The sequence below is a fragment of the Bombus terrestris genome, chromosome 5, assembly GCF_910591885.1.
Source record: "Bombus terrestris chromosome 5, iyBomTerr1.2, whole genome shotgun sequence".
NCBI classification, from domain to species: Eukaryota; Metazoa; Arthropoda; class Insecta; order Hymenoptera; family Apidae; genus Bombus; species Bombus terrestris.
In genome coordinates this window covers 3,209,422-3,230,607 of record NC_063273.1, presented here as the reverse complement: position 1 = coordinate 3,230,607, position 21,186 = coordinate 3,209,422, and the positions used below count along the sequence as shown (strand labels likewise).

The window sequence follows — 21,186 nt, the reverse complement described above, 5'->3', positions numbered from 1 at the left end:
TTCGCGATTCAAAGGATTCTCTCGATCTTCTAAGAATTTACATTGAACCGCTTTAAAAATAAGAAACTTTCAATTCGAAATGCGTTTGTTTTTCATATTCCCACTTTCCACCCACGGCGAGATTAGTCACATTTAAAATGTTAGTCATAACGTTTTCTAGAAAAAACCCACAAACCACGTTACGTCATAGCGAATTAAACTTTTCGTGTAATTCCGCTTACTCACGTTCGTGAAACATTACGATCAGCCCCCGATTTCGATACCTGTCTCTCTTTCTCTCTCTCTCTCTCTCTCTCTCTCTCTGCAAAAAACTTGTCTACCACTTGAGTTTTCTGAAATTCAAAAATAGAAAAATATCCTGGCACGTAATCCTCTCTTTCTCGAAGAATAAGTCTTATCGAGTATGCCTTCGATGTATAGTATGCTTAGATGCGTTCTTTCGAAAAAAGTTCAATGAAAAATATTCAATATATTCCTTGCTACAAACGTTCGTTTTAAAAAATTGGGATTAGAGTCATCGTGTATATACTAATAGTTGAACTAATATTATTGTTCAAATTTTACCGCGAACATGTCTCTAATTTATGACGACTCTATAAAAATGACTGATGCGAAAACATGTGTGTTTCATATCTTTTAATTATTTATTGTGTCTTTAACTATTTGTTTTTACTATAAACATTCTAGTGCAAACCTTGCGCAATCTCGGAACACATCAAATTCATAGAATGTACAACACACAACTTAACTCGTTTCTAAAAATCTGCGTTTTATATATTTCCACATACTCATTCACAAATGTAAGATAAAATTCTTCATAAATCGCCCAAGAAACATCTCTGAAAACTACAAACTCTATCTACGAGTTTGTCGCATTCTCAAACGCCATTAATAATACCACCAAACCCACGCATCGTGACAAATCTAGCTATATCTACGCTACTTTATATCCCATTTTACTAGCAACAACACTATCAATCTCCCCTTTGAAAATCGTTCCAACATCTTGATTATTTCAGCCATTTTCCCTATACTGAAATGCTAGAGATTAGAGAATGGCGTCAAGGTCGTGGCAATAAAATTCTATTAGATTTTCGGTAGGCCGCTGGCGAACGCTGATCGATGCACGCCGAATTCCTCGAGTCGCCAGTTATTTTTAGTCGAAGCAGCAAGCGTGGAAGGGGACCGTAAGTGTCGTAAACGTAAAAGACCGCGTGTCCCGGCTTCCAAACATGCACGCACGTTGCGTGGGCGCGCTCCGACTGCATGCATGCGTGCGTGCGTGCGTGCGTACGTGCTTACGTGCGTGCGTGCGTGCGTGCGTGCGTACGGTGAACGACCGGAGGGCAAGGACGCCACAAGGACACGCCCTTACACACGTCCGCGCGCTTCCACGCGCGCGCTCACGTGCACGTGCACGCGTGTCAACCCTTTTCCGCGCGACGACCGCCGTCGCTGCCGTTTCTTCTTCTTCCTTTTTATTCCTCCTTCTTGTTCTTCTTCTTTCTTTTTCTGCCGATGCTTCCTTCTACGTTCCTGTTACATCGCGATAAACTATGCACGCGTGGCTACTAGTTTTGTGGGCGCGTCGCTTCCGCCACCGGAAGGACTAACGTGCGACCGGCGAACCACCGGAAGCCGGAGCGTAATTAGCCCGAACCCGAGCAAAGAAGTCGGTTCGAAGGAGCTGTTTTTGCGCCTCTTCTATTCGATCAACGCTCTTCGTACGAGATACGATGAACCGTGTCCCTTTCATATGAATTTACACGGTAATTCCACGGACGGAAAGTCCGAAGAAGTTTCGTTCCATAAATTTCGATTTCGGGAGAAGACACGACCGAGGAGATTGAATTTTAGCGAGAGAATTGGATACTGATAAATCGTGGAAGTTTAGTTTTCTAAAATATCTGCGAGTTATTTCTATTTACTGGTGTAAATGACGATGGTTAATAGGAATGAATATGTTCGATAATACACTTCGGATCTAACATCATAAATAGTCGAATGAATCTTCCAGTCTTTCTATTCTTCGATACATAATATCATGAATCCAATAATAACGTTGTAATCAATACGTAATCAATTTGTATTAAAATCGTTCGTATTATTTTCCAAAGGAGCGATAGTTTTTTTATGGTGACGCAAGTGTTGCTTGGAAAAGCATACTGACGAGAATATTCCGGTCTTCGACTGTAAAGGGATAATATTACAGGAAAGACGCCGCTGACGCGTCCTCGGCATTCCAAGCGTCGTAAATCAACGACGAAACCGCGGATTATCCTGCAACGGCCTCGAGTTATACACTCGTTACATGCGCTCAACCCCTTCCCTTCCTCCCTTTCTCGCGCTGATTCCCTTAACGAGTTTTTGATTCAATGTGTATACATTATTGTAACACATTGCTCGCGTGCTGCTGGCAAACGACGTTGCTAATCGAAAGAGCGATCAGCTTCGAGAAAGGACTCTCCCGCAAGATACTCCGAGAGAGAAAAAGCTTATGGAAAGTTTGAAAAATTTCCCTGATTTTGTGAAAATCGTTTCGCACAGCACGCTGATCGTTTATCTTTTATTTTCAATATATTTTAATTTTGCACGTTTGAAGTTCGCTTAACGTTATTTTCTTCTCATATATTCCTACGAAGAAACATAAATGAAAAGAAAATATCACGATGGCTGTTGTATATATCGTGTCAATTATAAGCAAAATGTCTCTAATAATCAAACAATAAATTATTTGCCAATTTCTTCCAGAATCATATTGCAAGTTATAACGTTCCTAATACCAAAATATCCGCAGAAATTATCACGAGTAGCCTTCGATTCCTTTGAAAGCAGATCGATCTCCAAACATAGTTCCATTAATTAATATCGCGTTAAACCGGTGGAAGTTGCAGAAACCTTTGTGATTTGATCGCAGACATTCTGGACAATTAGTCGGCGAAACGATCGGAACAGATCGCGTGAGGTTCTCGAAGGGATGGTGACGGCATGTTTAAAAAAAAGTCCGGCAAGCTCTTTCGCAATCGCTGATCTTATGTACGAAGTTGCAGGCTTTATTACGACTTCTTCGAAGGAATACGCAGAAAACGATACTTTCCCCCCTCCTTCGTCTTGTCCCTCTTGCCCCTCTCTACTCTCTATTCCTTCTTTTCCCTCTTCTTTGGCTCTCTTCCTTGCTTGCACTGTCTGTATTCCCTCTTTTTATAATTTTTTGTTCTCTCTCACAGCCAGGCAGATCGCGTCTCGGTCGATGAACTTCCTGGAACGATCTTGCGATTGCCTCCCGATGTTTCCTTTTTTTTTTTCTTTCTTTTCACCTCTACGTTTCTTTCTCTCCTTTTCTTCTTGAATCCATGCAATGCTGGACATTCGAGTTGAGAGGCACCGGCGAAAAATTGTGCCTTCTGCGACACACGCTCGTGTACGAGTGTTTCACGCCACGAAAAACTCGCGAGCGCCGCATACAGTGGCTCACGAAAGTATTCGAACACTTATATTTCGCGAACCTATCATATGCGATATACGGGAAAAGAATTCATCAAAAGTTCATGTCATTAGCAGTGTAGTAAGATTTAACTATTATGATTGTATTGGTAAAGTTTGAGACAAAGAGAATATATACAGAAATTACAAGATATTTAGTAGAAATTACGTATATTATATATCATTTACTAGATACATCATTCGCTAAACGTTTTATCTTCCAAGTTATGATGACATGTTATGACATTTCATCGACTAATTAATAGATTCTTGTGAATTTTTTGATTTGTAGATTTATGCAAATTACCTCAAACCAGTATCCGTGCATTTTGAAAAAAATTCCAAATTTACGCAAGCATACTGAATAAAGGGAAATATTTAAATGCCCAAAGATATGTAAAATAAAGAATTTATAGAATTATTTGAAACGAATAATTTTCGTTCTTTGTACTTTCAAATTATTACCTTCTGTGAGCACCGATCGCCTTAATGGCTAATATTAATGTTAATCGAATACACGCTCGTGTTATGGACCGGTTATCGAACATTACGTTGGGGCGGTCGATAATTGCCGATGATAAAGAGAATGTATGCAGTGCATCCGTACAAAGACGCTGGTCTGTTAAAAAAGATCTTTGACTCCGTTAAAATGTGAGAGCTGTCTATATTTGCACAATGCTCGGACCGATTAGCACACTTTTGAACAAACTGCATGAAAGCACCAAATTTCAGACCAAAAGGCACACGAGGCAACATTTTTCTCCAATGACTAATGCTTAAACTTTCAAGTCGCGTCATTTTTGTGTCTGATAAAGGTCTAATAAAGGTATCTTATCGTCGCAGAACACGATTAAACGTACCATTCTTTCTGAATCGATCATTGCTGAGACTAACAATAACAAAATCAATTACTGGGGAGAGAAAATGCACCTAAAAGCACGTAGTAGGGGTAAAGACAATGAAAGCGAGCTCGGACGAAGTACAAAGCGATTCGCAGAATACGTACACGGTCAGGATCTGTTATCCCTGGAAGAAGGATAATGTAACGGTTGAAAGATCAAGCGACTAGGAACGAGCAGGAAAGAACGCCGAGAAAAGGGAACAATAAAATGGAATTTATCTTCCGAGAAGGAATATCTCACTCTTCGTTCTTAGAACGGAGCCTTATAAAACTATAGAGAGCAATGAAGAGGGAAGAAAGAGTACTTGAATAATCATAATGACATAAGAAATGAGAATAATTTGCTACGACTAAAATGAATTGCGAGTCTAAAAGAAAATATACACGTAGACATCAGGGATCGGTATTGGTCTCAAATATTGAACGACACCGCAAACATATTAAGAAGAGCCTCCTAAACTGATCTGACCCTGTTAGAAAGAATTGTTATTAGTCGTTAGAGACTATGGAATCATCAATAGATAATCTTACTACTTGTCGATAATATCACTAATAATAGAATAGAATCTCTGTTGCCATAAAATAAATAACAAATCACCGTTTTTTACGTATCGTTGAAATACAACGTTTATAATAATTAACTGTGCAAAATTAGTTTCTATCTAAGTTCGTCGTAATGTGTTTAAGAAAGCAATGGCATTGATAGATGATATAGAAATCGACAGAATTTTATTATCCATGTAATATTTTAATAAGGTTTCCATCATTTGCATCTTATTGAATTAAGAGGAAAAATACAGAATGTTGGTAAGAGGCAGTTTAGGTAGAAAAAGGAGGTCGAAAGGCGATTCACTCGTAAACGCTTGCACAGACACAGGATTTTATTATTCCCTGCAAAGTCTTGTTTGGACATAACTTCGCTCGGTGACTTTATGGCACCTGTCAGAAGAGTTCGGCACTGTGCAAACCAGACAACAATAAGATACATTCCGATGCAAAGCAGCGGCGGTCTGGCTACTCGCCTGCTCACCAATGAACTGAACTTTTCCCTCTCCGCCTGTTTTGTTCCTTTCCTTCGTCACCGTCCTTCACCCTTTCTTGCTCGAATCCTTTACATGCATGATTTCATGCCGCTTTTTCTCCCGCCGCGGCGAGTAATAAAGAGAAAACATCCGCGTTCGTTTCTAGCTCAAGAAATATTATTTCTTTTCGTACAAAATTATTAATTACATTTTCTACTATTAAATAAATACGATCCATTAATTTCTTAATGAGTATTTAAGTTATCTCATGATAATTATCGTTATAGGTATATATTCAATATCTTCGTAAATTCTTCATATAGAATTTATCTTCGTAATAAGCATTTGAAATTATGTAGAGTTGATAAGAGAATATTATATGTTTGGTGCAATTAAAATTTATGGATTAGTCATAATCCGAGAGATATGAAATTATCGATTGATCCTCTTTTCATCTGTCCAATACCTGTTTGATCTTTCTCTTATTTACTATATGTTCTATATACGAGGATATAAATAATTATTGCAATTTAAGTAATATTTGTATATCGGATAATTACCTACAGTAAATTACGCTATATACAGTACTTTATATTTTTATAAATATTCTCTTTACTAAATGCAAGAGTCTCAGGTGTATTTCTCGTGTGTAGAGATATAAGAATCGTGTATATTAAAAATGTTTATCTCCGTAATATATACCTCCATTTTTCGTGTCATTAACCAGAACAGAACGTAGTCTTAAAAAGTACGTTGTGATATCACCGTTCAATTCCAACGTTGGTCTCAGTTTGCATTAAAAAAATTCTTATTCACCAGTTGCATCGAGCCATATAAAAGCCACCCTGCAGTTTACACCCGTTTTCCTGCGTTTAATCACTCTTTTACATGAGAAGCAACAGGTAGTGCCTTCGAAAGAAAGCGCAAAACGTATTCGAGCTCTCTCGCACAGAAATTTATCCTCTAACATTAATCTCACGCTCATCAAAGGTAAAATCCAAAATACAAAACCGCAGTAATAAAACGAACAGAAGAAATCTACGATTTATATCAAAATAATAAACGAGAAACTTAGATGAATACATGACACATAAAAAGATTGCGATCAATTTGTGATTAATGATCATTTTAATTGGAATTCGGCGATACATTTCAAAACAATCTATCAAAACGAAATTGAAAAGGAAGTATCGTATGATACTTATCGATAATCTAATTATAATCTAATAATCTAATTAACTATCTATCCATAGGATCAGAGGTAAAATGTTACGTAGGAAATAAATAAACATGTGTAGTCGTATTTCTATCTCAACAGGAGTCAACATTAACGCATTCTACAACAATCAATATAAAATAAACCTCGTCGACTAAAAAATTCTCGACAATGCGAAAATGACATAGTTGCGCAAATGACAAAACTGATTATTTTGATAAGATCAATGAAAAATTCGATCGATCAACAGCATATCCTTTCCCTTTCCCCTCTCAACAGAGCAGTCATTACGACGAACCTTTCCCATTACGAGGATCTCTCTATCGGACGCTCGCCGCTGTTTCCCGTGGGATATTTACGATTTCCCCGCGAGGCTTCTCTGCCCTGGACCCGATGGTTGCGCACCGCTGTGCTGAAAAACCGACTAAAAAGCAGGCCACGACGAGACGGTAAAGAGAGGCGAAAAGAGAAGGCGAAGAAAAGGCAAACACAGGGGCTAGAGAGACGGGGCGAGAAGAAAAGAGAGAGCGCGTGCAACCGACGGAAACAACGGTGCGTCCGCGCAGTCACGGGGGTGTGAGGTAGAAAAGAAGGGAGAACGAGGTGACAGGAGGAAGAGAGAAAGGCTTGGAAAAAGAGGGAGAAGAAAGAAGAACGTCGGAGGATCGACGAAGGTGGCGGAGTTGAGCGACGAAGCGAAGATAAAGAAAGGAGGAGAAAGAAGTAAAAGGAGACTCACGTTTGCAGTGGCCCTTATAGGCGACGGGAATGGCGCGACCTGCGCGGCAGGCGGCAAGTCGCAGGTGGCAGGCACTCTTGTAGGTGTTTCCGTCGGCCCCGCAAACGGGGCGTGCGGCGGCTCGCTGTTGCGGGGGCGGCTGGGGGCACCTGCGGGCGCACCTCACGCAGTGCGGGCTCAGGTTCTGGTCCAGCACGCAGCTCCGGCCTTGGCCGCACCGGACTCGTGCGCACGAACCTGCTCGACACTTTACACGTTATTACGCACAGTCGTAAACCGACCCCGTGATAGATGCGTCGCCTTCCCTGTTTGTTTTTCGCGCCGACCAGCGCGCACGCGCGAACTTCCCGCGGTTACCTAGTACGCGTGCGCGCACACGCGATTTCTGACCACCCCGGGTTATTTAGTTTTCTTTCGATTGCAGCTTTGCGAGTTGAAAGTTTAGGGGCCGATATAAAAAATAGTCGAAGATTGAATAGTTTTTGACAATTTGGATAGTAACAGACGTGCTGTTAATTGACTTAATTGAAATATTTGGGGTTAATTGATTGGATTTAGCTTCAGAAAATATGGTGGAAGATGATGAAAATGATGTTGGTTGGTTGGGACGATTTTTACGATTCGGCGGTATGATTGAATTTGTTGATCTTGTATATGTATGTTTATATACTTATAAAAGTCAATTACCGAAGTGGTCAGAAATAATCGACGATATTTTTTTAATCATTTATGGTTATTAAGTTATGTTTGTAAAGTTAAAAAGTATGAACGAAGAAAATATGTTAGTTTCCTTAGTAACTGCTTTTAGAGAAATGTTTTGAAGTAATCGAATAGCTTCGAGAATCCCAAATAATTATATATAATTATTGAAACATGTTATAGTATTATAGATGAACAAATTAGCAATTTTTAAATGATATCAAGGAGCTATTTCATTTCATTTATGTATACATGTAATCTCTGAATCAAAAATAGATAGATTTCATAATCTTTATATTTAATTATTAGTTACAATTAAATTAAACTAAATTACATAGATCTACTCGATAGTTTCCTAAATTTTCACAGAATCTCTCCTGAATGGTCTTTTCGGTGGCTATTCAATTACGAAGCGGTGGTGATAATGATTCCATCTCTTTCATACATACTCACTTTGGCAGTGGCCGTTATAGGCAACCGCTAGTTCGTGGCTTCCCTTCTTGCAAGCGCGTTTCTTCAGTCTGCACAAATTTTTGTAGCTCTTGCCGTCTGTCCCACAAACTGGACCTCCTCCTCTTGGTGCCTTGCACTCAGGGCTGCACACGCACCTTGGTCTTCCTCTACGCACCACGCACTTCTTCCCTTCCTCGCACCTTACTTCCGTGCAGCTTTCTATTAAAAAACATAGTTGATACGTTGAATTGGTGTTTTCATGAAACAACATGAAGAATGAACTCTTTAATTACCAATGAATGTATACTAAGTTATTTATAAAAATTATATGAAGATTAAGATTTATAAAACACTAACATATCGCATTGACATATTAATAGAAGATTTCTAAGGATTAATATTTAGAAAAAGTACCCAATTGTTAAGAAGTTATGTACACATCATATTTTTTAGAATGAAATCACGCCCTGATAAATAAATACGTACTATCATAACAGGTTCCATGTAATAATAATCATAAAGCTTTAGATTCTTTCTATTTGCAACTTTGACGAGAATTTTTCGCTTGTTAGAAAATATGAGATAAAGTCGAAATAAAATATTCATTTACCTCTGCAAGGACGACACTGAACACCTCCTCCAAGTACCTTCCAGAAAAAGAGACTTCCACTATCGAGGTCTTCCTCGGAGTATGCGGTCGCTGCCGCTGCGTTCGACGCGCAACAATCTTCCTTCGTCACTCCTTGTGACAACAATTCCTTGCAACGACCGTTACTGATGGAAGACCAGCATATGCCGCCTATAACATATCAAAGAGACAAGAATTATTGCTTGAATAATGAGACAAAGTCAACGAGAAACTAATTATTGATGAATTACGAAGGGAAACATGAATCACGGTGGAGCAATTTTAATGTTTAATACGCCATCGATCAGTCACGCATTGCTACAATTTTCTTTCTATACGATTCGCTATTTTAAAAATATAGACTGCAGATGTTTATGCAAATTCATATTTCTACGAGCACAATTAAAGAAATGCAACATAAATGGGAACTTGTTCCACCTACTAACTGTTATAACGAGTATTTCACTTTAGATATTTTATAGATTCTTACGTATTACGTGCATCGTAAAAAACATTTTCATGAGATTAATTACGCGACTAATTTTTTTGCAAATCTTCGTAAATTTATCATCCATCTTCGGAAAAGAAATTCCTCTTCCTATCTATAATCTATATTACATCAAAGCGCTTCGTTCTCTTCGATCACCAAGTGGTAGAAAAATAAAAAATCAACAAAAATTATCATCACCTTGCTTTTTCCATATGATCGTTAAACATAAGAATTGAAGAATCATAAAATCCTTAAAAACATCAAATAATGTTCTGTAATCGACCGAACGCGCTAACAGTTACGCTTTCGAGATAAACGAGAGGAACAAAAATAACTCTGGCAGAATGCAACTGTAGGAATTCCAGACAAGATATGACGAAACAACGAAGCTTCGAGAGTCTCGACGGGAATCGTCGACAGGATTTTTTTCCTGTTTCATGGCGCGCCTAATCACGGCCATAGCTATGCTGGGTGCGCAATGCGGGGCTCGCGGGTTTAGTCGGTTTCTTAATGAAAGACAGCCGGCTTGCGTTAGTATTCCCGGAACGTTGTATTAATGAGACGCGTTCGCGGGGAAAATTCCTTCGAGGAGTTTTAATTGACACCGTGTACGGCGGGCGCGACGCGCGACTTTAAAAAAGTGGAACAAGGCTCGGCGCGAAATCGACGGACATTCGTTAGAAAGCCCGACGGACGTGTCATAAAGTTGCGAAAGAAACACGTTGTCCGCAACAAGAGTACACGTACGAACGTGTACCACCGACAGCCAGCGGTGATATGAAGAATGAAGGAACAAGAACGATGAGTCGTTGATTTTCTGGGAAAAATGACGGGCAATATATTTCCCAGATGAACTGGGAAAGGTGACTGCAAGTCGTGGTGAATTAAATGTGGGACAAGAATGCGAATATAAATAGGTGCGATTGGAAATTACATAGCGGTGTAGGGAATGTGCAGATGTGTAATGTAACTTGCAAAGAATTACAGTATGCGCTAGAAAGTTTGGTCTCATTTTTCATACGTAAAGTTTACAAAGGGAAAGAAGAGACAAAATAACGAAGGCCGATATCTTTTGTCATTAACGACTTGTCGATTTTTTATGCTCATTTATTTATCTAAGTAAGTATTTGCACAGGTTCTACATTGTTTATGCAGCGTTAATTTGATTATTATATGTAAACTTGCTTCATGCTTAACCATCGTTATATTACAGCTAGATAGTGTGAAGAAAAAATTGATTGAAGTGGTAGTATAGTATAGTACATTAATATAAATAATATAAATATTTAGGAAATATTTTTCTCTCATTGGAAATCATTTTAATACACTTTAAGGGTCATAGTATTTCATCTCTTGATTAGATAATTTACTGTTTATAATATCAAATTTAACGTATTAAATTGAGATTAAACATGAGAATAAAGATATTTCAAGAATAATGTAAGAAAGTAACTGTACTTTAGTCTTTTTACTGCAAAAGTTCAAACATTCATTCGTACTTGTTTCATTAAGAAGATTCGGATTTCCTTAACAAATAAGCTATACCAAGCTTTTCAACGGTGGTGTTTATAAAATCTTGATAGCATACGTAGTAGGTATACTAATTTTTGTTAAAGATTATTAAATTCTTAGTGGAAAATAACTGTTTTATTTGTTATTTGTAATAGGTACAAGACAGATTACCTAAACTGTGAGAAACATATGTAATAAATATTCATTCAGTAAATGAATATTTATTGGGTAAATGAATATTTATAAAGTTTTTATGATTCGCATAGTTTTGCATTTCAAATCTTAATTAACCTGCTGATAAGATGTATCTAGATCGTTCATTTAATCGTTTCTTTCTTTCTACTATATGCTGCTAATTATTATTATATCACTTTATACAGATGATTAAATTTATCTAATAATGTTAGAAAAGTACAGTAAGCTTACGGATAATACAAGTTCTGTGAAAAACCATCAATTTAGTCATTTCAAACATTCTAATAGCTCTAGTGTTTAAAAAATTATTAAAATATCATTGACGTGGTAGACAGACAAACTGCAGTCTGTAGTCGCAGGTCCTGAGAAGCGGGAAAGTTAAGTATTTTTCTACACTACGAACTCATAAAGGAAACGTCCAGCGTGAACTCCGTATGCAAGTACTTTAGCTTGTATGATCAGCACACACGAGACTCGTCCAATTCCTGGCTACAAGTTAGGAATAGTCGACATTGTTTACCGAACTCTCCATCGACTTAGGGTAAAATTCCTCGAAGACGAAGAGTTAGCGGCTATGCTAACGTCTATGCCACAATGAACCTCCCAACCCAACGTACTAATTACTTCCACTTTCGATTGTGTGTATTTAAATAGTCCTCGCATGCGTTGCATTCAAAGCACGCCTCGACAGCTTTTCCGTTTTCTTGCTCTTAAAAAGTGTTATCAATGGATATTTCAAGCGCATACTTTGGAGCCACGATGAAATTGCTTACAAGAGCAATTAAAAGACGATATAATTAATTTTTATCGAATTTCTCTATAATATCGATCGAGATAATTTTTAAAAGATAAATTCGAATATAAAAACTTGAATTTTAGAATGAAAGTAGGGAAATTGTAATTTTTGAGGGTATGTTATACTTTATAATTTTAACAAATGCTATTCTCTCAATTTTCTTACATAATAGTATTTCTCGAAAGGAACAAGTATAGTTTCTTGTATACTTCAGACAACCGTTACCTTACCCTCCCATAAACTTAAATTACCAAATTAACATGTATTGTGAGGCACGATCCAGAGATACGTAATCCGGTACAATTGTGACGTACGATTAAAATTTGCATACCGAAGCGATCGCTGGAAAGAATATGATTGCATCGTGAGACTTACGTATTCAAGGAATATATCGATTACCCTAACTTTGTACCCTTCGCCGTTAACCATTCAGCTCGTCGAAGTCGTAAGGAAACATAACAACAGAATACGAAATGAATCATGCTAATAAAGGATGCTTTAACAGATATAAAGTATGCACGGCTGGTGGAATCACAATTGTGTTTTAAGCAGTGCACGGTTGTGGATCAACAGATCGGTAATGGGATCTGTTCTGCTCTCTTTGGTCGCGTTTTCTTTGACTGGAGTTAAACAGCAACTCAGACGTCGGTAACAAAGGCGTGTGTTTAAAATGCGTTTATAAAGCGATTATGGTCGTAAGAGGTTGTAACAATAAACGTCATTGAACAGTTATAAACGGGACGTCCAAGTGGATTAGTTAATAACGTCAGTTACGATCGCGGGTAAATGTTAAATAAAATAATTTGAAACTGATTCATCGTTGCGATAAATGCGCCACCGATTCGAGATAAATACACGTCGACTTCATCGCGAATAAAAGATTCGTAAACGTTTTACATTTTCATTCGAAGATGATGTTCCACAATGATAGTGAAGCAATGCAAAAGACATCTTATTTCAACTTGCAATTTATGCATGTCCGTTCATTACGCATGTATATACGCAGTTTGATATTTATTAGCTGCAATCAGGTTTTGTTGCGATGCACAGTAGCGCCTGATTGCGTACGCCAACATTTTCTTTCATCGCTATGGAAAGGAAATATTGTCGACGCAGGACCTGTGCGTTTGAAATTAAAATTTTTAATCTTCTGCTTGATGTACACACAGTTTCTCGCGAATGTATTCGATCATTTGTAGACTCTCTTTATGAATACGTCATAACGTGTATTACACGAAATATTTTAAAATAGACGATTATCGTAATCATATTGGTGACGTAACATAATGTGCTGATAAAAGATTTCTAAAAGTATTCGAGTACTTTGGTGAGCTACTGCGCCTAAAAAGTTCTACGCGATCCTTAAATCTTCATCGTGAACCGATTGACACTGCCTACGTCGCGGAAGCAAAATTAAAAAATACAACATCCGACACGCACGTGGCGTTCCGCTGGCCAAAAGCCGCAAAGAGGCGGCGAAAGGGGTGGAGAAAGAGAGAGCTCGTACACGGCGTGGTTTTGCGTGGCGGCATAAAAAGGCTGAGATACACCACGGGAACCAGAACCGAGACGTCGCTCAGAGACAATGGAACTCCTCGGGCACCAATTAATCACCGCACGATAATGCAATTGGAAACAGCCGGTTCCCCGTCTTTTCGCAAGCTTGGCCAGCGTCTGGCAACGAATTGCTCTGACTACTCCCGTACCTTTTTGTCCCGAATCCTCGGATCCTTCGCCTTTTCTCCTTTCATCGTTGCTTCATTTTTCTACTTTCCCCGTTCTGTTGCTTTTCTTTGTACTAGTTTCATTCTGACTCGATAGAAATATAGCACGAATCGTAATTTATGGTACGACTGGAATGACAGAGATTCCATGATTCAGCATGAGACGAGAATCAAGAAAAATTGTGTCGAAAATTTCATTTACGAAGAAAATTATTTCAATCGAGTGGAACATTTATCTATTTGTAAAAACCACTTCTTATTTACCAATTTGATACAAAAACACTTAGAATAGCAGTCTGTAATGAAATTCGTATCTTCTACACGCATATCCTATCAATCTTCCAATGCATTTTTCTCGAAAATGTAGCTTTCGATCTAATTTCGTTATCCTTGCCTTTTATCTTATTTCAACTCGGAGAATCTTCATCGCTACGCTTGTACCTCTGTTGACGGGGTCATACTGCAGATTTGTTTCTCTATTCCTTCGTAGCACAGACTACTCGTCGATTATTTCTTCCGAGAGGGACGAAAAAACGAAGCGACTGCGATGGACGACGACTAAGCGAAGTTTATTCGGTTTTTGGTAGAGTCAATCGTTGGCGATCGTTTGCCACATGTCAGACGCCCTTCTCCCTGATCGCTCGTCCTTCGGGTTAACCGCGCGGAAAGGACGTTGCTTGTCTCGTCGACGAAGACAAGTCGCACAGCGGGATCGATTCTTACGTCCGCCGAAAGGAACTTCCGTTAATCCGCGATTAGGATAAATCGTACGCGGGTCTCGGAATTCGGAACAGTCGAATACTCGCAAGTTTTCGTTATTGTTAACGTTTTTAAAACGACATAAACACGGTGCGATGTTTTCTAACAGTTGTATTAGTAGATTGCAAATGTTTATGCAAATTCGTAATTTTATAAGCATATTTTAGGGGATGGAACGCAACAGAAATTAATTCAGTCGTTTTTGGATAAACTTACCATTTATTATTCACTTTGCCTTTGAATTATTTATTTATTATCTATTGGAAATTAGTCCTAGTAGAATCAAATGATAGGAAATCGTGTCTCGGATCATTTGAGATCGTACAACGAGATTTTACTAAGCGAGTTTGAATTAATTCATTCTTTAAATACAAAATTATTGTACCACGATTACTTTACTTAGTATGTGCGAAGATGCATTCTGTGCACATGCACAGAATCGTGCGTAGAATGTATCTTCGTACATTTAAATTTTCCACAAATGTATAAAGATTCGCAATCTAATGATTAGCAGATTTCTGACGTAAATCAATTCTTGTGACGTTAATTGTTTCTCCATTACTATAGTCAACATAAAACGCACTGGCATTCGTAGCAGAAACTTTTTCCATTATAACGCGATACCACTGATCATCAGCAGTAAATTTAGCAACCGCTTATTCATTTCTAGTAGACGTATAAGCACCCGGAACTATAGGATTAGATGCTACTTCGATGCAATTGCAGAAGAATATTTTCCAACATTTTACGCTGATCAACCCGTTCCATAAACCGTCTTCGTAATTTTACAAAGTACTGCTTTACAAAAGCTTGGTCTTTCCTGCTATTTCTTCGGTCATTTGTTAATTTATCTTTATCGTTACCTTTTGATATATAGATAGATAATTTGGTAGACTTGTTACAGCAACTAACAATAGGATAATTAAGAAATTTCAAGCAATTTTTGAAGAATGAGTTCTAAAATCCCATTTGAATTTCTATTGTAATAAGAAATTTGGAGATCTTATAGAATTCCTTGATGACTTTTCGATTATCGGAATTTCGAGTATTGGGTTGATTAAGAAATTGAAGTATGATTTAGTCTTTTAAAAAATTTGCTAAAATGCCAGTGTTATCGGAGCAATCTTAATTTGCCACTTAAATAGAGAAGAGACACGATAACAATGATAACGTTGTGAAAGCTCGTAAGTTGTGCACATGAAATGTCACATTATTCGCTGCACGGTCACCATAGTGTAACCTGCATTGCTCGTAAAGTACCTAAACAACACGGTGACTCAAGTGATTTGATATTAAGTTTTCTGGCGGGCGACTTTCGCTTATACCTTTTTTATCGCACCGCGAAATTCGAGATTCTTGAGCCTTAAACCACGCATTGGAGTTAAATTACGATGTTTAATTGTATGAAACTACCGAGTGTATTAAATTCTGTCCACTCTCCACATGTCTTCTTTCATATCATTTGAACGCTTAAACTTACGAAGAAAATCATCAACGTTCGAGCTATAAATGCGTAAAAAACATGAATGGGAGAACGATTATTAATATTAACATAATTTACAATTACAAGAAATAAATTATTTCGGTGGTGCGTCTAAATTTCAATAGATTTTTTTTTGTCAAATTTGATTCCACATAATCGAAAAATTCGTTTCAATAAAAGAATGATAAATCATAAAAGAAAATTACATTTAGCACAGCACCGCGAATTCGACGTAGAAATAGAATGTACGTCTCGGTAATCTTATTCATCGTTTGCATAATTTCTTTTTTTAGTTAATCCAAAACATTGAAAGATATGCTTGAAAATAGCTGTGTAAAATACTGCATAAATATTGCACTGGTAGTCATTTCTCGATTTATTACGCATAAAATAAGTTCATTGAAAGTCAAAAATACGTTGCTGAGTTAAACGCGCATGTTTTCCAAACACAGACGAACATTTTTTTTCTACAATTTGCAAGACAGAAAGGTAAAGACTAATACTGTCTAACTAAATCTCGTGAACCGTAGCAAGAATGAGCTGATAGAAGCATGACGCCCTGTTGCTAGCTAAAATAGCTGCAGAACCTTTCGAACCCAGCACAGTTTTCGTTCGAATGGTTCGTGTTACGCCTGGGAATAAAAATAGTTTTATAATCAAGCGTGCAACGAATAGTCGTGTCCTCAAAATTATTAAGAAAAATGTTGAAGTTTATTCTAGCGAAGAATATTCACGCGGACCTTATCGAAAATAGAAATTTCACGCGAACTTGACAAGTTAGATAATAACATCAAACAGAAAATAATTAATTGAACTTCGAGCAGTATATATCCTACTTTATGGAAAGAATCGTAATATCAGAAAAAGATTGTTTTCCAATATAAGATATTTACTTTTGTATACTGAATTCCTAGAAATTGTAAAAATTAAGCATATCAAGTATTTAAATTTCTCAAGAATTACTTTATTTTTATATAAAAGAAAAAACGAATGTTTTCTAAACTAATCTTGAAATACAATATTTACTTCTAAATATGAAAATTTATTTTTGTGTAAAGCGTCATTAAAAATTGCAATAATTAGGTAGCAAATTACTGTATTTCCCAAAAATTTTTCTATTTTTCATATATGATTAATTTTTCTAACTACCCTTTTTTTCACCACTGAGGAGACAGAGAAAAATTAAAAGGGAAGAAGGGAAAGTGCACACAGCCCTATGACGATCGAAAAATTAATTAGAAACGAGCGGGTCACCGGTTGAGGGATTGAGATCAAAGGCCAAGCGGTCTGAGAAGATTCTCAGACGAGACCCACCCCCGTTCGTGGGCTCGCCTTTTGCCACTGACCTCCCTTAACGCCGCGCGAAATGCCTTCTTTCACACAGACGAAAATCAAGCAGCGCCTATTTTTATTTCGGTCAAAGAACGACCGAGATGCCTTTGCTCGATCCACACGGCCTTCATCGGAACACACTGCTTCTCGATTCTGTCTTCTTTTTCTTTTCTTTCTTTTACCTTTCTTTTCTCCTGCCGTCTCTCTTTCTCGAGAGAGAGATTTTTATCACGAGACTCGAAGCACGCTGTGAAATCATTCCGACGTTAAGAATACGCGATAAAATAACGTGGAATAATAAAATGATAATAAAGATGGTTATGGAAGATAAGCGTGGAAACGTACGAGTATCGTAGCATTTAATTTTAGTTGTTCAGCTTCACAGTAACTAGATTTCTACGCAAACGAACGGGGGAGCATAGTATTTAGCATTTTAATTATTTAGAGTCCCACTAGGAAGTTAAATAATCTTTTAATTTGTATTAATAGCTAAGCTCTGGGATTCCGTTTCTCTTTGTCTCAGTAATATCTACATGAATTAAGATACCGGTACTTCATTGTTTATGTTCTGTGAAATTTTGATATTTTTGTTAAATAACCAAGAAATAAGGGTTTGATTAATTCTATAAGAATTATAGGGATATTAAAGTAAAAAATAATAATTCGAGTAATTATTCATATCTTTATGCATGGAGATAGCTAATGAAAAATGTGATGTTTGCGTGATATATGAAAAAAAAGATTCAGTGATCGCGTTTGTGGTTACCGCAAATCGATGTTGTATCACAATATCATTGCATACTATTTTTCGCGACAGAAATTACTGGCGATGGTTCTTATTACCTGGTGAACTTTATTACTCACGTATACCTGACTTACATAATATTCGATACGATCATGACCACACGAACCACATATTCCTGATCTATCGACTAATGCCCATGCAAATGGCTTTAATATGTATAGTAGTGTTGGAAAACATTTGCCATCTTCGTGTACTATATTGTAAACGAAAATCAAATTTTTAACATCCCTTGCAAAGGCACTCTTCCAAGATCATAATAATTTTGTCAAAGATTTTGATTCAAAAAATAAAGATTCGTCTAAATTTTATATATTTTTGTTCAAATTTATCGTCAACATCTTAAATCAACGATGTTTTATATTACTGTTACATACAACGATGTTTTAGCTTAGAAAATAAACGACATTCCTCTTTAGAGAAATTATTTACAAATTATAATTTCATTGATCATAGTTTAAAAATTGCTCTAGTAATTAAATCTACTTTAGAATAAAAAAACAAATATCTGAGGAGCTTCCACTACCTATATCGATTCCTACACAAGCTAATAATTCATTATTAGAACGGTTGAACGTTAAAGCTATCTCAATCCTTCTAAATCATCATTCATTGCAGTATCTAGCATCGCCATCTCCTTTCGGATCTACTAGCGCCAATATTTCATTGCCTGCTCGTGTATACTTTCTACAGAGAGACGGTAGAATAGATCCCCCTTAATCCCCTCCCTAACTAAAAATCAATTTCCATCTCAAAACTAAAATTGAATTCGAAATCAGTCATGAAATTAATCCTTCTTAACCCTTCTCGATCCTACCCTGCAGAATTTAAAATCAATTTTTCAAACAATTTTTCTATTAATACATTAGTTCCTAATCACCCCGTTGCCGCGTTTCTCCTATCTAGTTGCATTTGTTTAAGATTAAAAAGTATCTCAATTTGGACAAGACGCGAAACAATTACTACTATAATTTCATAGGAAAAATCTTCGTAGGACATTACGTATCTTTTCTATTTGCTAAAATAAAAGCAAGCCTGAAATATAAAAGCCAAACTATTCCTAATCCACTCGCCTACGATCTCAAAAAGCTCGCTTACTCTTACGCGAAACGGAAGTTACTTGCCGGGCAAGTAATATCGAAACGTGCAAACAAGAAACACCCTGGTTCGTCTGAGAATAGCTTCAGTAGTTTGTGTGTGTGTTGCGACCCGGTTCCGCGACAAAAGTGCCGCGAAGCCATTATAATTAGTAATCCTTTGGGGCCGTCAGACATCACGGATTACGATCCGCCGATGGCGGAACCGCCTGCTTGTTACGGAGCGAAAAGGAAAGTCTGGGCGAACTGAGAGCATTAATTCTCTGCAACCGCCGCGGCGCGGCGGTGTCTAGACCGCGCGACACAGCCACTGTTTGGCCCAGTTACGCCCTTCTTCTTCCTCCCTGGCCTTTCTCTCTCCCTGTTTCTCTTCGCTGGTCTACCTTCCCCTCTGGTTGATTTCCCCGCGTTGCGTCGTCGTCGTCGTCGTCGTCGTCCTTCCCTTCGCGTAATGCACACTACGTCGCTTTGCCATTCCCTCCGTTTGGTGGCTCGCTCGCTTGTTCGCCCCCCACCTCCCTTTAGCAGTTCGCTGAGAGCCACCAAGCGCACCGTAACCCGTAACGCGCTCACCGGTGTGTGCTTCGCCTCCGGTTCTACAGTTCGTTATTTGCGAGCTTGGCCCAGATGAACGGAACTTTGAGCCAAGTCTTCTCACTCTCGAGTCCTTCCGCTTCTCTCTACCGCTTACGTCACCGACCCGACAACTCAACCGCCACATACACTCGGACCTAACCGAGAACCGACTTTGGCACCTCGCAGAACATTATTCGTAGCAATCCGTCAGCGTCGCGTCGCGCTGTGACTCGCGTTTGCCGGGTCAACGCTGACTTTGAGACACCTTTCGCCACGAGATTCGTCGAATGCCGCCGTTCTTTTGCCCGTCGCCTACTGAAACTGCGAGTGGCTTTGATGCAGCCTCACGAGGAGGAGACACACCCCCGCGGGCGTAGGATTTTTTCACGCCGTTCGGGCAACCGTGTTCGCGATTGTCTCTTACGTCGTTCCTATTTTCCTCGTCGCGTTTTCCTTTCGACGAAACGTTTTGGTTTTGCGATATGGTTGGGTTTGGAAAATTTTCGGATCATTTTCGGAACTCTCTCTTTGTCTTACGGTATTTCTAACGGGAGTTGTTCCGTGTGATTGTACTTTATAATTTGAAACGAAATTGGGCAAATGGAGCAATTTATTTCTTCATAATCATTGCTTATATTTGAATTTGAAGCATATTGTTCTTGTATGACGAAGACTGTAGAAGAAGGAAAAGATAAGTCGCATTTTCTATTGGTTATAGAGGAACAGCTTGAAAATTTCGTATTTTCTCAAGCAATCTCATGTTTGCAAAATATTTGAGAACTATCGCAAAGTGAGAAAAGTGATATAACGATACTGTAAAAGGAAATTATTTTTGAAATTTAGAATTTAATGTCATTCTTCTCGTATTTTGCCAATGACTGAACTTAAAGATTGACAGAATGTAAGTGTCTTTTAAAAATAGATCCTTTTCGAATGTTACGCAGATTGATTTGTTAGCTTGAAAGAACGGGAATGGTTTGTAACGAAGGAACTCTAAATTTAGAGTACTTTATCTTTCAGCCTGTTGGTGACCGACGTTCACCAGGTTAATGGTAACATTGTAACCTCTTTCTCAAATGTTACGTTGCTTTTCTGGTAGGCTCGAGCGAAGGAGGTGATCGCTTTCGACGAATTTAGAGCCTAAATTTAACCGAACTAATTGAATTTCTCACGCTCACTGACGCGACGTGTACCGTTATTAGCTGAAAAATACGCGCGTTTTAAAAAAACGTGTAAAAAAACGTAACACGAATCGTGTAACGATTTATCGTGAATCAAA

General features: G+C 38.0%; 1 protein-coding gene across 1 annotated transcript in view; it reads right to left on the bottom strand.

Moving 5' to 3' along the window:
• Window positions 1-21,186, bottom strand: part of LOC100650923 (follistatin-A) — a 64,462-nt gene that overhangs the window by 26,633 nt on the left and 16,643 nt on the right. Inside the window, exons 2-4 of the mRNA XM_012308887.3 lie at window positions 9,124-9,312; window positions 8,514-8,732; window positions 7,362-7,598 (exon numbers count right to left, since the gene is read on the bottom strand). Coding sequence (XP_012164277.1) covers window positions 7,362-7,598; window positions 8,514-8,732; window positions 9,124-9,312 — 645 coding nt within the window. The remainder of the gene's footprint in view (window positions 1-7,361; window positions 7,599-8,513; window positions 8,733-9,123; window positions 9,313-21,186) is intronic.